Source organism: Ranitomeya variabilis, chromosome 5 (genome assembly GCF_051348905.1).
Source record: "Ranitomeya variabilis isolate aRanVar5 chromosome 5, aRanVar5.hap1, whole genome shotgun sequence".
NCBI lineage: Eukaryota > Metazoa > Chordata > Amphibia > Anura > Dendrobatidae > Ranitomeya > Ranitomeya variabilis.
In genome coordinates, this window is record NC_135236.1 from 125562484 (window position 1) to 125577570 (window position 15087).

The 15087-nt window shown below is 41.7% G+C and overlaps 1 protein-coding gene and 1 long non-coding RNA gene across 3 annotated transcripts; one reads left to right on the forward strand and one right to left on the reverse strand.

Annotated features, from left to right (window-relative positions):
* Positions 1-7698: 7698 nt before the first annotated feature.
* LOC143775285 (uncharacterized) lies at positions 7699-9115 on the reverse strand. Its single transcript, XR_013215616.1, has 3 exons — positions 8987-9115; positions 8790-8879; positions 7699-7924 (listed from the first exon to the last, which is right to left on the reverse strand). It is a non-coding gene; the product is annotated as an uncharacterized LOC143775285 (long non-coding RNA).
* Positions 8830-14664, forward strand: CALML4 (calmodulin like 4). Of its 2 annotated transcripts, XM_077263241.1 has the most exons (5): positions 8830-8916; positions 9086-9116; positions 10522-10662; positions 12528-12716; positions 14239-14664. In XM_077263241.1, exons 1-5 carry the CDS (start codon positions 8914-8916, stop codon positions 14334-14336), a joined length of 462 nt encoding a protein of 153 aa, XP_077119356.1. In that variant the 5' UTR covers positions 8830-8913; the 3' UTR covers positions 14337-14664. The 2 variants fall into 2 exon arrangements, with proteins under 2 accessions (XP_077119356.1, XP_077119357.1); XM_077263242.1 differs by lacking the exons at positions 8830-8916; positions 10522-10662.
* Positions 14665-15087: the final 423 nt, after the last annotated feature.

The window sequence follows — 15087 nt, forward strand, 5'->3', positions numbered from 1 at the left end:
TTTCAATCTCAACACTGATGGGCTTGACTGCATCCTGAATATTAAAAAAAGTGCAAAAAATATAATGAGTTATTGGTCAATATTTTGGCCAAAATATACAAGCTCACAAGGGTCCACATACTTGAGAATCCTAAGGGTGTGTGTCCACTGTCCGGATTCACGGCACTTTGGACGGAGCAGAATCCGGATTCACGGCACTTTGGACGGAGCAGAAAACCCACTCCGCCCAAAGAGCCGCCGCCTTCTGAACGCGCGGTGATTCCAGATGTGTTCATTGCACACATCTGGAATCTCTGCACCCTATACATAGGGCCCTGTGATTTGCCTTGTGGCGACGGAGCGTCGCCGTAAGGTAAACAGACATGCTGCGTTCTAAAAAGACGCGCCGCATGTCTGTAAACGCAGGGCCGCCGGGTGTGTGTTACGACGCATAGTGGAGACCGGATTTCATAAAATCCCCTCCACTATGCGGTAACATCTGGACGCTGCGGGTTGAACGCTGCGGCTGTATGCAGCATTCAATCCGCAGCTAATCCGGATGAAAACCGGCCCGTGGACACATACCCTAACACTAAATTAACAGCAAAAGCACAGTAAGGGGAATTAAAATTCATCATCATGGGGTAATAGAAGCAATGAAATTACACCAGCACTGCCAAACAGCTGCTATCGCCACCCTCAAACAAATCGTTCTCATTGGGCGATGCTGGCATCACTCACCCTGCTTCCATCACTGCACCCTGATTATTTTGAGAGTGTTACGCGCCCGGCATCTATGCCTGCCTCCTTATTACTTCTCATTTCAAGGAAAGAGACGGCGGTGTCAGTAGCATTGACTGTGGCAATGGCCATTGAAGATACAGGTATCAGGCACAGATGAAGTGTGGCTGCAGTTACTTCTTCCTCACCCCCCAAAATATTTTCCTGAGAAAAAGTTCAGGTACCCATTGTTTTCAATAGGGTTTGGGTTCCGGTACCCGAACTGAACTTTAGACTAAAGTTCAGGTCACGCACCAGAACATGAACTTCCACGAGTGTGCTCATCCCTAGTTACAACCCATTTGTTGGTTTAGGTTATAGTGTGTGTGAGTGAATGGCAGACAGCTAGGATTGACTTTGACTAACAAAGGACCGCATCCTCAAGAGATCTCACAGGGTCTTCAAGAGGTTTTAGTCAGATTTGAGTTGCGACTTTTTAAAGTCGCAATTCTCACTCCAGTCGGGTATTGGTGTTAAAATCTGAAAATCCGTTCTGAACAAAAGTGTTATGTAAAGATGCAGCAAATTTATAAAACTTAATAATAATGGCTAATCGTTTCGTGTTTTTTTTTAAATTATTATTATTTTATCAGATCACCTTAAAAAAAATAAAATTATTTTATATCTGTTTTAGCAAAAAAAAATCTTTGTTAATTTGGTAGGTTCATAACACAATGAATAATAAAAATAAGATAATAGCGCATTTACATGAATGATCGGCGGCCTCAAGTATGGAGGAAAATATAGAAGTAGAAATAATGCCCATTTTTCTATCTCTATGTGTATTGTGCTCTCTGTACTTTTCAGCATATTTCAGCTATGTTGTCTGACACTACCGAGCCACTAATGGATCAAATATGGAAGCAAATACTCTCAGAATAAGATGCAGTGTACTCGCAGGCTCCGTTCACATCTGGGAAAAGTGTAAATAAAGTTTGGCACCAATATATGCAGTGGAACGTAATACATTCAGGGAATATGGCCATGAGATGGTACTGCTGGTCTGACCTGACCTCCAGAGCTGGGACCTCCCGAAGGCAGGAATGGTGCAGACCAGAAGCACACTTCTGTAAATGGACCTTATGGTAATACACTTATTTTAAGTGCTTTCACAAGTGAGCATTAACATTGGCTTCCGCTCATATTTATAATGGAGACTGAAAGTGGCCCGTGGACCGCTCTGACTACAAATGGACCCAAATCCCCCGGGAAGCCCTAAACCAGTAAATAGCGGCAGACGGAAAATACTTTGGCCCCTATTCATCATTACAGTTTTGTCACTTTTCTGGAGTAATTTGCTTTTTCAGTGACTTTAGTCTTTTTTGATGTTTCCTCAACCACATTGCTTATCTAGATGTTTTAGAATCATATAATGGGACTTTTACTGAAAGTCGCGTTTTTTTGGCGCATGTCACTCCTTCTCCACCCACGCCTTCCTGGAGTAAGGTTTATGGGGTTTTAAATCTGGTGCATTTTTGCAACTTTTCAAAGAATTTGCTACTTTTTGATGTTGAACAGTAGCATGCTTATGACGTGTGTATGCAATCTGTATGCAGTGCGTTTTTCACATCCTTTTGCAATTTTGAATCGGCATGTTATTGTAGGGCATTTTAGTTTCCTGGACCTTAATAAACCCCTTTAAAAAAAAATGCCTGATGCTGAGGACATCCATATAATTCCTGGGTAGAGACTTCTCAGAATATTTTTCTCCTATTTTCTGGCAAAACCAACCTGCAGCTATGGCCACTCTATACTTGATGATGAATACTATTGAACAGCTCCTGCGTAACTGGGTGTTATCCCAGGAATTTAGGACTGGCTATCCGTCCGTTGATGCTCCGAGAAAGCATCGCAGATACTGGGTGCATCCACTCCTCTGTAAATGGCCTACAAGAGGGCATTTTGGCCATCTACGTATGCACCCAGACAAATGTTATGCTTACTATAGAATGTCGCTGACCACCTTTTGACCGACTACTGGAGAGACTTCGCCTAGGCCTTACTATTCAGAAGACTTTCTTTTCTCAGATGCATTTCTAAAGAAGAACGACCGCTGCTTACACTGAAGTAAGATGACAGATTTTGCTCTTATTTGTATTTGAAATATTTCCCCTTTGTCTAAATGTTGTTGTCCTAAAAAACATTTTGTGGTATGGATGATTGTATGCGTAGACATCCTGCTTTGTCATGTTTGGCCACACTTGTGTCCCAAGGTTAGCTTGGTTATCTGAACATGACCATATAGAAGTCACTGAGGACACCATTTTTTTTTTTTTTTATTAAACGTGCATAGGAAAAGGATAAGACAAAATGTTAGTTTTGAAAGAAGCAAATAATAAAGACAGGAGGCGGTAGTTAAAGTGGAGTACTGAATCAGAAGCTTGCAATGCTCTATAACTGTACTTAAATGGATTTTCTACTTAAAGGGAACCTGTCACCTGAATTTGGCGGGTCCTTTTTTGGGTCATATGGGCGGTGTTTTCGGATCTTTTATTAACCCCTTTTTTTCCCGCTGGTCGCGAAATTGACTTGACATTGATTCGCTTTCCTCCCTAAATAAAGCGTGCACAAAGAAATCTTGCCTTGCGCACGCGCAGCATGCTTTGCACTACTGCGGGCAAAGCCGAAAACCATTAGTGCGCATGCGCCGGCGCACTATGTCCTGGAACACAGCGAAATACTTAATTAATAAAAGACCCGAAAACAGCGCCCATATAACCCAAAAAAGGACCCGCCAAATTCAGGTGACAGGTTCCCTTTAAAATGCCTTGGTTTCTCCCCTGTTTTAATGAACCAGCAAAGGGTAAGCAGACAGCTGCGGGCTGATATTAGTGTAGGAAGGCCCATGGATATAGTCCCCTTCCCACATTAAAAACCACCAGGCTCCTTCTATCTGCTTCCTGTCGTCTGTTTACATAAATTATTGTGTCACCCATGACATGTTTTTGGTTTTATTTTTGGGTTAATGTAAGGAAATTAGAGATGTATGATACTTTCACAGAATTCCTAAGAAGTGGTTCTCCAAATTTTGTAATGTTATCACAAATATTTGTTTATGTATATTTGTTTTAAATATTGAAAATTTTCTTTTGTATTTTAGGTTTCTTGGCACTGGAGTCTCCTATGCTGCAATACGCTTACATATTGTTCTAAGAAGAAAATCTAATATTGTAGAACATACAGTTATATGAAAAAGTTTGGGCACCCCTATTAATCTTAAGCTTATTGTTTTATAAAAAAAATTTTTTTGCAACAGCTATTTCAGTTTCATATATCTAATAACTGTTGGACACAGTAATGTTTCTGCCTTGAAATGAGGTTTATTGTACTAACAGAAAATGTGCAATCTGCATTCAAACAAAATTTGACAGGTGCATAAGTATGGGCACCTCACCAGAAAAGTGACATTAATATTTAGTAGATCCTCCTTTTGCAAAAATAACAGCCTCTAGTCGCTTCCTGTAGCTTTTAATGAGTTCCTGGATCCTGGATGAAGGTATTTTTGACCATTCCTCTTTACAAAACAATTCCAGTTCAGTTAAGTTTGATGGTCGCCGAGCATGGACAGCCCTCTTCAAATGATCCCACAGATGTTCAATGATATTCAGGTCTGGGGACTGGGATGGCCATTCCAGAACAGTGTAATTGTTCCTCTACATGAATGCCTGAGTAGATTTGGAGCGGTGTTTTGGATTATTGTCTTACTGAAAGATCCATCCCCTGTGTAACTTCAACTTTGTCACTGATTCATGAACATTATTGTCAAGAATCTGCTGATACTGAGAGGAATCCATGCGTCCCTCAACTTTAACAAGATTCCTGGTGCCGGCATTGGCCACACAACCCCAAAGCATGATGGAACCTCCACCAAATTTTACTGTGGGTAGCAAGTGTTTTTCTTGAAATGCTGTGTTTTTTTGCCGCCATGCATAACGCCTTTTTGTATGACCAAACAACTCAATCTTGGTTTCATCAGTCCACAGGACCTTCTTCCAAAAAGAAATTGGCTTCTCCAAATGTGCTTTTGCATACCTCAGCCGACTCTGTTTGTGACGTGCTTGCAGAAACGGGTTCTTTCGCATCACTCTCCCATACAGCTTCTCCTTGTGCAAAGTGCGTTGTATAGTTGACCGATGCACAGTGACCCCATCTGCAGCAAGTTGATGCTGCAGCTCTCTGGAGGTGGTCTGAGGATTGTCCTTGACTGATCTCACCATTCTTCTTCTCTGCCTTTCTGATGTTTTTCTTGGCCTGCCACTTCTGGCCTTAACAAGAACTGTACCTGTGTTCTTCCATTTCCTATGTTCCTCACAGTAGAAATTAACAGGTTAAATCTCTGAGACAGCTTTTTGCATCCTTCCCCTGAACAACTATGTTGAATAATCTTTGTTTTCAGATCATTTGACAGTTGTTTTGAGAAGCCCATGATGCCACTCTTCAGAGGAGACTCAAACAGGAGAACAACTTGCAAGTGGCCACTTTAAGTAGCTTTTCTCATGATTGCATACACCTAGCTATGAAGTTCAAAGCTCAAAGAGGTTACAAAACCAAAAAAAAAAAGTGCTTTAGTAAGTCAGTAAAAAGTAGGTAGGAGTATTTAAAACAAGAAAATGATAAGGGTGCCCATACTTATGCACCTGTCAAATTTTGTTTGAATGCAGATTGCACATTTTCTGTTAGTACAATAAACCTCATTTCAAGGCAGAAACATTACTGTGTCCAACAGTTATAAGATATATGAAACTGAAATAGCTGTTGCAAAAAAAAACAATTTTTATAAAACATTAAGCTTAAGATTAATAGGGGTGCCCAAACTTTTTCATATAACTGTACTTGTAACAAAATATGTCACCGCCTTCAGAGCATGCAGAAGCCAAGACTGGGAGCGCATTTCAAGGGGGATATTTAATGTGTCAGTTTCCAAATTGTTTGGATGGCAAATACATTTGTGTCAAGAAGCCACCCAACTCAGGGTCCCAATACTACAATTACAAATATTTTTTTCAGTAGTGTTGTTGGTGTTTGTTGACAACAACTACAAGTTTATAATTGTTTATATTGGGACCTATGGAAGAACAGGAGATTCTAGAATCTTCTATTTTTCCTTAATGGGTCTTGGGTAGGGTTGATCGAATAGCTTCGGATTAGTGCTTATCCAAATGGCTATAGCGCTTACCGAATAGCTGCCTCGGGAACCCAGATTGCTCCCGATAATAAGCTGTTCGGCTCAGTAGCTGCATGTGTCGCGGCTGTGTGACAGTCACAACACATGCATGGAGAGCCTGTTTGTTGTGACTGTCACACAGCCGCGACACATGCAGCTGCGGTGCCGAACATATGATTATCGGGAGCGATCCCGGTATCCGGGTTCCCGAGGCAGCTACTCAGTAAGCGCTATAGCTATTCGGATAAGCTGCCATCTGAAGCTATTCGATCATCCCTTGTTGTCGGCTTATGAACAATGAAAGGGGTGTGCCATCCCCAAGGATCCTCTCTGGCTTAAGTGACGAACCAGAACCATATGTTCTCGTGGCTGATGAGGCCTTTCAGTTCACATGCCATTTGATGACGACGTCGAATTTTCAGGCTTACTAGGGCACAGCGTCTGGTTGAATGTCCCTTTGGCATTTTGATGGCTAAATGGAGGGTATTGCTTAATACCCTCCAATTAAGTGAACAAAATGTCAATGGTGTCATTAAGGCCTGTGTAATGCTACACAATTTTCCCCGTATCCACAATTCGCCTGTGTCTGTGGATGCTGAGGGAGGATTGGCTAACAATCCTGGTCCAGTTGCACAGGTTTAGGACAAGCACAGGGATCCTTCAGGTCTCAGAGTCCGTGAAGTTCTTGCAGATTACTTTCTGACGCCTGAGGGATCCACACCATGGCAACATAATTTAGTGGTGTGATGTTTGCACTATTATGTGTTTTGGTTATGTATGTGTGTTAAACATGAAAAATTAAAAAGCAAACTCGTTTCTCATCATTAGCGACAATTCTCTTTATTCTTTGCAACATAAGAACTGAAATAAAGGCTTAAGTCAGCCAAAGTGTTATGCAAAAAAAACCACAAAAATGTAACCTACAATAGTTACAAATTAAAGACTGAGGGAAATGATGGTAGGGTAGACTAGAAATGGGTTAGGTTGGGTAGAGCGATGACGGGTGACTATATTTGACAAAAATGGTTGCGGTGGGTTGTTAAGGGGGTGGTATTTGTATTGTGTGGGACCATAGGCATCAGGTCCAGTAGGTTCATAGCCAGGATCCTGGTGTGAAGGCCAGGAGTGTTGGTGCCTGCAATGGGCAATGTTGTTGGTATGGCTGGGAGGGACATGATGCCATCCTTCTACTTGGTGTGAAAACTGTGCCTGGTCGGATTGTGCAGTATGGTAAGCATGTAGCTCAGAAGGTGTTGCTGGTGGCCCTGATGCTGCAGGTGGTCCTGAGGCTGGAGGATGTCCTCAGACTGATGGTAGGGCATGTGCAGACACGTAGTTTGTTGGTGGCTGTGTGCCCATCTCTGGTCGCTGCTTTCTATGTAATGATATGAATCTTGGGGGTCTCTAGGTGGAATAGCAGCATCAATGAGGGGAAATGCTGCTTTGGATTTGTATTTCCATGGTGATTTGGAGCAGATGTTGAGCCAGACTTCTACAAATGGCCTCCTCACTTTTGGTGCGAGATACATAGTCGATCACTCGGCTATCTATCTCGCGTCGTGTGGGGTTGGTGATGGCCTCCCTCCTTATTTAGAATCTGTAGGGTATAAGTGCTGCTTATGGGGATGTGTCAAGGGGCAAGGTAGGGCTACTACTCTGGCCTTACTCTTCTTGTTCAGTGGCTACCTGAGGTTCGCCTATGGTCCAAGAGCCTCCTCTTGTGGTGTGAGAACCTCTGAGTCAGAGACGGACTCCCAATCCAGAAAGTTTTTCTGTTCTTTAATTAACATAAAAACACGTAATTACTCAATGTTACAACTTAAAAAAAATATATATATATAACTTATGGTATTAAATCCACGATGGGTGTGAGAAAATGTAAACGATCCATGTAGAGATATGGATGTTTTTTGGAGGCACCCTGTCCACTTTTCACTTGATGCTGCCGATCGCTTCTATACTGGTCTCGGCAGCTTCTCCATCTTCTAGTGACATCATTCACTGTAATGGATTGAAATTGTTTAATATCAAAGTTCATGAAAGGCACAAAGGCATACGTAAGATGAAATTACAAACACAAAACATGACTTTGCATGTGCCATTTTGATAGCCTACAAATAGGCAAAAATAGTAAAATTTAAAAAAATTACTAATCCCCATTTGGACATCAGGTGAACTGCCATCATATTGTGGATACAGTTGGCGACATATATATGTCCAGGCCGCATTCTTCGTATTTTTGTTTTGATAGCCTGAGTCCCTGCGGTCCCAAAGCTTGGGACGCTCCTGTACCAGCACCAACATTTCCACATTAATTGGACGAGACATTTGAAACTCCATGGAGCATGTTTATCTCAATGGAAGCCGGCTAACACTTCCCTATGTGTCACTTCCTGTCGTGGAATGATTGAAATTCCTTTTTTGGGGGGATTCTATCAATAAAAACCAGACGGCATATGCACAGTCGGTGTGCCATCCGTTATTTTTCTTGCACCCATTGACGACTCTCGTCCAATATACACGGTCAATCACATTATGCTGTGATTTTTTTTTCTCAATCCAATCTGAGGTGAGAAAAAAAATTGCAGATGAGCACCGAATCGTTTAATAACATTAGTCACAGTGTAATCGGATTTTTTTATCGGATTGCACTCGTCCATTTTATATGCAGATGAGTATGAGCCCTTAGGTTTATGTATACATATGCTTAAAATAAAGGGTTAATACACTCGAGTTTTTGTTTTTTTATAGTCCGTAAGTATGGGAATCATCCAAGAGGTTGTGTTCTGTGTACACCTCATAAATACTTCATTGGAACAGGAGTCCTGTGTGACAGCTGCTTTATGAGGGTAATAGGACCTGTTACCTGGCGGATAATGGTGGAATCTGACCCTGGGTCTCCATGATAGAAGTGTCTCGATGTTCTTCTTCCTGTGTGGACTTTAACATCTCATACCTAGCAGGAAGCAGGAACAGCACAGAGACGAGAGATGGTAGGTTATGATCAGACTGTATTATACCTGTGCCCGTAGATCAGTACGAGTCCTGCTGTATGGCCGATACCTTTTCTTTGTCGTACTCCTCTTCATCATTTGCAGATTCTGCGTGTTCTTATATGTCGGCCATACGATGCTTAGGTAACTGAATTTGTGTTTTCTACAGACCAAGTTCCTGTCTCAGGATGAAATTCAGAGTAAGTTGTGGGGAGTCGGGGGGAGGACAATTCTGGTGATCGTATTTGATACTTTGTCCATTTTGGTGGAAGATTGGGCAGCGATTGTCGCAGTTTGCTTTGATTGACTTTGCTTTCATTTCTATCAGGCCAACTCTTCTGTTTCTCCTATTCGGCGCTGTTTATTCTAGTACAAGATTGGGCAATGCTTGACACAGAAATGATGGCAAATTAACTCTAAGCAAACTATTAAGCCCACCTTTCTATCACATTTATTTGGTGCGGTTTTGGCCGACCACGCCGGATATCCAGGTTGTTAGTTTCGCAACTCATTGATATATCTGTATTGAGAAATTCAAGAAGTAAAATAAACCTCAATGTTATTACCTCAATATTAATGCTATCGTATATTTAGCTTAGTTACTAGTCAGTGATTGATATCAGAGGAGTTTTCAAATTTTTTTTTTAATTGGATGAATATTCTTAGGCTAGGGCATCAATTTTTAATCAGCAAGCTGTCAAAAAAAACAAACAAAAAACCCCGCTATGCTAACGACGCCTCTCACCTCCTTATGTGGAAGTGGGACAATCTCTTTAACTCACCTGTTAGATCCCTTGCTGCATCAGCTCCGGGGGTCCCCAGTACCCTTTGTTTAAAACGGACATGTTTACAAACCCATACAATATCATATACAGGAGAGCGATCCATGAACACATAGTGCTGGTCTGAGAAAATCTTCCCTTACCGTAAAGGACTCGTTCACGTCAGTGTTTTGGTATGTATGATATTTTCGCAGATAGATCACAGACCTAATACAATTAATATGTCTTCTCGCGTGTCCTTGTTTTGCAAACCAATTGTCCACAAAATAAAAATGGAGTCCTGTCCTACTTTGATGCATGTTGTGGATCAAGCTCACCACTGAGTTAATGGCCCCATGATAAAAAAGAAACAGCACGTCATCCATGCACTCTCCGCATTCGATTGTATCAGTAGGAAAAGCAAAATATTTTTTTCCTTCATTAGAAAAACGGATGCTAAAATGACTGAAGATTGACACTAGGACCAAAAATGGATCCTGCATGCTTAACCCCCCCCCCCCCAGACGCTTTTTCACATGAGAAAATAAAGACTATTGTGTGTAACTCACCTGAGGCCTCACTGATACGTCAGTTTTTCACGTACGTGTTCGATTTGTATTTTCCATGGATCGAAAACTCCATTACAGTCTATGGTGCTGTTCATGCACAAGGTTAGGTGGAAAAAAAAAAATACCCCAATATCAACGGTTTGGGGGCAAAAACAGGCACTGAGCAGCTGTGTGGGCCCCTTTCTCTTTATGTATGACCTTGCTGGATAAATTGTGTTGTACATGTAACACTTTGTTCCCATGATGTATTGTACCGTCATGTCACTGTCTCACAGAGTTCAAAGAATGCTTTAACCTGTATGATAAAAAGGGAAAGGGCAAGATTCCCTCTCAAGACCTCCTGACTGTAATGCGTTGCTTGGGGACTTGTCCTACTCCTGTCGAAGTCAACCGTCACCTGCAAGTGCAGAAAATCGGTATGAAATAGTGAGAAACGTAACTTTATTACAGTAATTGACTCATGGATGACATTTTTCTTTATTGTCTATGGGACTGCAGAGTGCAGCGCTCGGCTAGTCCCATAGACAATCGGGTGGCGTATACGCAGCTTTGCTGCATTTAGGATAGAACTGCAGGCCCCTGTTTTCAGGATCAGACTCCAGTGATCAGCAAGATTTTTCCATGGATAAAGAATAACTTGGTTATTGGGGGATTAACCCTTTAAGTGAATAAGCTTAGCTGCCATATACCAAACACAAACTGGAGACATGTTTCACCAATGTTTTTCTCGTCCTGTAAGGTCATTTACATCAAGTCTACGTATGCAACACATTGTTTAACATTTTGTACGGTTTATATAATATAAGACCAATGTTGCAAAACTGCAAATAAGCCAGACCACTGAGAGCCCCAAAAAATGTGTCCCTGCGATACTGATTGTAAAAGTAAAGGTGCATTTAGGCGGGTAGAGAATCGGTGAACAAGAGTCCGTAAAGTCGCTTGTTCTCGATTACTGACCCATGTACAAAAAAATCCGCCATTCTCCCAATAAATGAGCAAAACACCCTATTGGTGGGTGATTGAATAATTTATTCCGGCTTTAAAATCATCGTTATCGGCAGCACATCGCCCTTTGTTAGCAGAGAATGTGCTGCCGATAACGATTGTCCTGTCCCTGTACAGAATCATGTTAACGGTTAGTGATGAGCGAATGTGCTTGGGTGTTATCAGAGTGTCTTCGGCGTGCTCGAATAGGTTGGCGTCCTCATGGCTGCATGATCCGCGGCTGTTAGACAGCGACAACAGATGCAGGGATTGCCCAACAGCCGCAAAACATGCAGCCGCAGGGACTCAAACATATTAGGCTACTTTCACACTGGCGTTAACTGCATTACGTCGTAATGCGTCGTTTTGCCGAAAAAATGCATCCTGCAAAAGTGCTTGCAGGATGCGTTTTTTCTGCATTGACTAACATTAGCGACGCATTTGCGACGCATTGACACACGTCGCAACCGTCGTGCGACGGTTGCGCCGTGCTGTGGCGGACCGTCGGGAGCAAAAAACGTTACATGTAACGTTTTTTGCTCCCGACGGTCCGCTTTTTCCGACCGCGCATGCGTGGCCGGAACTCCGCCCCCACCTCCCCGCACCTCACAATGGGGCAGCGGATGCGCTGGAAAATGCATCCGCTGCCCCCGTTGTGCGGCGGAGACAACGCTAGCGTCGGGAACCTCAGCCCGACGCTAGTGTGAAAGTAGCCTTATTCGAGCACGGCCAAGATACTCAGATAACCCCTTACCCGAGCACGTTCGCTCATCACTATTAATGACCGATCGGTTTCCATTAATATTTATCTGACTGTTTGGAAAGACCATTGGACGAGCGCGAAGACTTGTAAATATTCGATTAGTGCTCATATCAGTTGTGCAAATAGTAGTACAGGGTCACAGTCCATCAATAAGACATGGTCGACTGCAGACAAGTGTGTAAAGTAGGTGCAAGATTTTCCCTGCAGGTTATTATAACACTACTCCGGTGGTTGACAGTCATTTCACACATGCAGGGAGTGGGCTGCACAATTTCCTTTTCTCCGTAACCGAAAAACATGCTACAAATTAATATTAGTCTGTGCCAGGTTTTAATCAGTCACCCAATGACCTGAATGACTTGCTGCGACTTGTAGTTCTAGATTTCTATCCTTTCCACGTTTTTCTTCTCTTAAGGATTTCTAAATGGTACAAATCTAAATAGCGGCAGCTGCGGGCAAGATAAATGGAGTATCTCCGTATGATACACATACTGTAAATAACCACTATTAATAACATTTGTCTCCACTCTTCAGGGAAAGATGGAGAAGTGGATTTCTCAACTTTCTTGACGATTATGTATCGTCAGCAGAAGCAAGAAGACCCTGAGAATGAGATCCTTGTAGCCATGCTGATGACAGACAGACAAAAGAAGGGAATGATCCCCCTGGAGGAGCTCAAGGCGAAACTAACCAGAATGGGAGAAAAGTTAACACCTGAGGAAGGTACGAGTAAAGGCGGCTGCAGACAAACATATGACAAACTGAGTCTCATCTAGTAAACTTTGACCTTTTTTTCCTACTTTTTATCCATGTGAGATCAGCGTGTCCGTTTTCCTATGTCCATGTGATATTTGGATGCCTTCCTTTTTCATGCATCTACACCAAAAAATGTACATGATCAGTTTCCTAGGTTTAGGATGGAAATGGATTTGATTTTTTTATGCACATATAGACTTGAATGTGTGAGTCTCATCTGAGACTCTGAAGAAAGTAATGCATGCTGCCATTTGTTTCTCATGGACAGTCAGACTGAGAAAAAAAAATTCATCTGCTCATCACTATTGAATAACAAGGGTCAGTGTGCTGTCCGATCAAAAATCAGCTAGTGCACACATCTGATTTATTTGCTCGTCTGCTTGAGCCTTTAGGATCCATTTACACAGACAGACAGATGGCACTAAACATTACCGATCGGCAGTCGTGTAATAGCCTATAATAGATCGCTCACTGCACGCAGGCTGCCATTGTTCTTACACAGGATGATGCAATGTGGAGAACAAGGATCTTTTTGCTGCAAAAAAGATCATTTCACCTGATGAACGAGCATTTTGCTCATTCTCCAGGTGATCAGCTGCCTGTTTATACACTCACAAAACGAATGTGATCAAGAGCACTCATTCACAATTACCTTTCAGTGTAAATGCAGCTTTACGCAGAAAATAGAAACTAATGTATGTTGTGTTAAATTCATTTCAACACTGATTTTTAAAGTCCATGTTCACAGGCCAAAAAAACCTAAGACCATGTTCATACGTAGCATAAATCCTGCAGTTCTTGATTGAAAAATCCACTGCACTTAGAGTTCTGTTCACCATATTTTTCAATGTTGAATTCGATACAGGATATCATTTGCTCTGCAATCACTATTACAAAGTTTATGTAATGCCATTTTTTATTATTTTGGATCACCATTGCCAAGATATTTTGCCACCAGTTTTCTCTCTGTATGACACTGACCAATCATAACCAGGCAGCAACAGTCAAGGGAAAAAGTACACACCTCCAGTTAAAAACTCCTTGATCATGGCCAACTGGGCGCAATGAACTTGAACTCATTAGATACCATGTACTTGAATTGCCAATAACTTGAACAAAAAAAGCAAAAAAAAAAGTTTTATTCTTCTCTTCGGTCAACCACTGGTACATCCGATGTCCAGTTAAATATGAAAGATTTGGTGAAAGGTCTTTAACAGATCAAGGAAAGTGGATGTGATTTCATAAAAACTCATGCCCACTGTGCATTTTATTTTTTTTGCTGACTTCTACAGTGAGCTTGAAAAGAAACATGTAAAAATTCCACAGCATTTCTGCCATATAAAACCACTGTTAAATCCTCACCAAAATATTTCCCCGTGTCAGGTCGTGGCCTAAACATAATCAGGGCAGTAGATTTTTGTTTCGTTGTACATTTTCCACCTGATCAGAGCTCAAGAATTAGAAAAGTGTTTTTTTTATCTATTTACAGTGGATGACCTCTTTCGAGAGGTTCATGTTGGGCCTGACGGAATGGTGAAGTATGAAGACTTTGTAAGGAAAATCACACTACCACCAGTCGACTACTGAAACACAGCAGATGACGACCTCTTTCATGCTACGTGATATCCACACCACCAGGAATGAGGGAAAAAAAACAACTGGCAACTCTGTTTCTTTGGAAAAGGGTGGAGGTGGGGAATAATAACATGGTCAAGTTGGGATGTTTACATACCACGTAGACAGAGGGGAAAAAAAAAAAGGTCCATAACTACTCAACTGGTCTACAGTACAATGGTGGCCATGGATCCTCTTCTTTCTCATCACGTCAGACTATCGTGGCTATTTCAGAAATACTAATGGCAGAAAAGCCTTTAATGTTGTACAACAAGCTATCATTAAACGTGTTCAGAATTTATGACTACTGTCCAATATTTTCCATTAGATACAGACTGCAAACTGTAAAATTGCAAGGTTGTAGCAGAAAACTTTACTATGGATGGATCTCCAACTCTTGTATGTAAAGAATAAAAAAAATAAAATTCAATGACATTAATTAGCACATAATGTTGGCTCTAAAAATTAGCGTTCGTAATATGTCTGCCTGATTCAGAATCAGATCCAACTAACAGCATCATGGAAGGATTGTACTATACAGTTAGATCAGGTCATAAAGTCTGTTGTCCGGCCAGGCTTGTAAGAGAGATGCTAAAACATGAATGAATAACAGACTTGCTCAGTGAATTTAGCCCTCGTTGAGAGACTGCAATAGGGCGTGGGGATATCATGTGCAATATTTGTCCCTTCGTGGCGGAAACATTTTAATTTGATTGAAAGTAGA

What these genes read in the sequence shown, in the direction of transcription:
- CALML4 (XM_077263241.1), top strand. An exon ending in GTCTCAGGATGAAATTCAGA is followed by an intron (nt 9,117 to 10,521) that starts GTAAGTTGTGGG and finishes ACTGTCTCACAG; the next exon opens with AGTTCAAAGAATGCTTTAAC. An exon ending in CCTGCAAGTGCAGAAAATCG is followed by an intron (nt 10,663 to 12,527) that starts GTATGAAATAGT and finishes TCCACTCTTCAG; the next exon opens with GGAAAGATGGAGAAGTGGAT.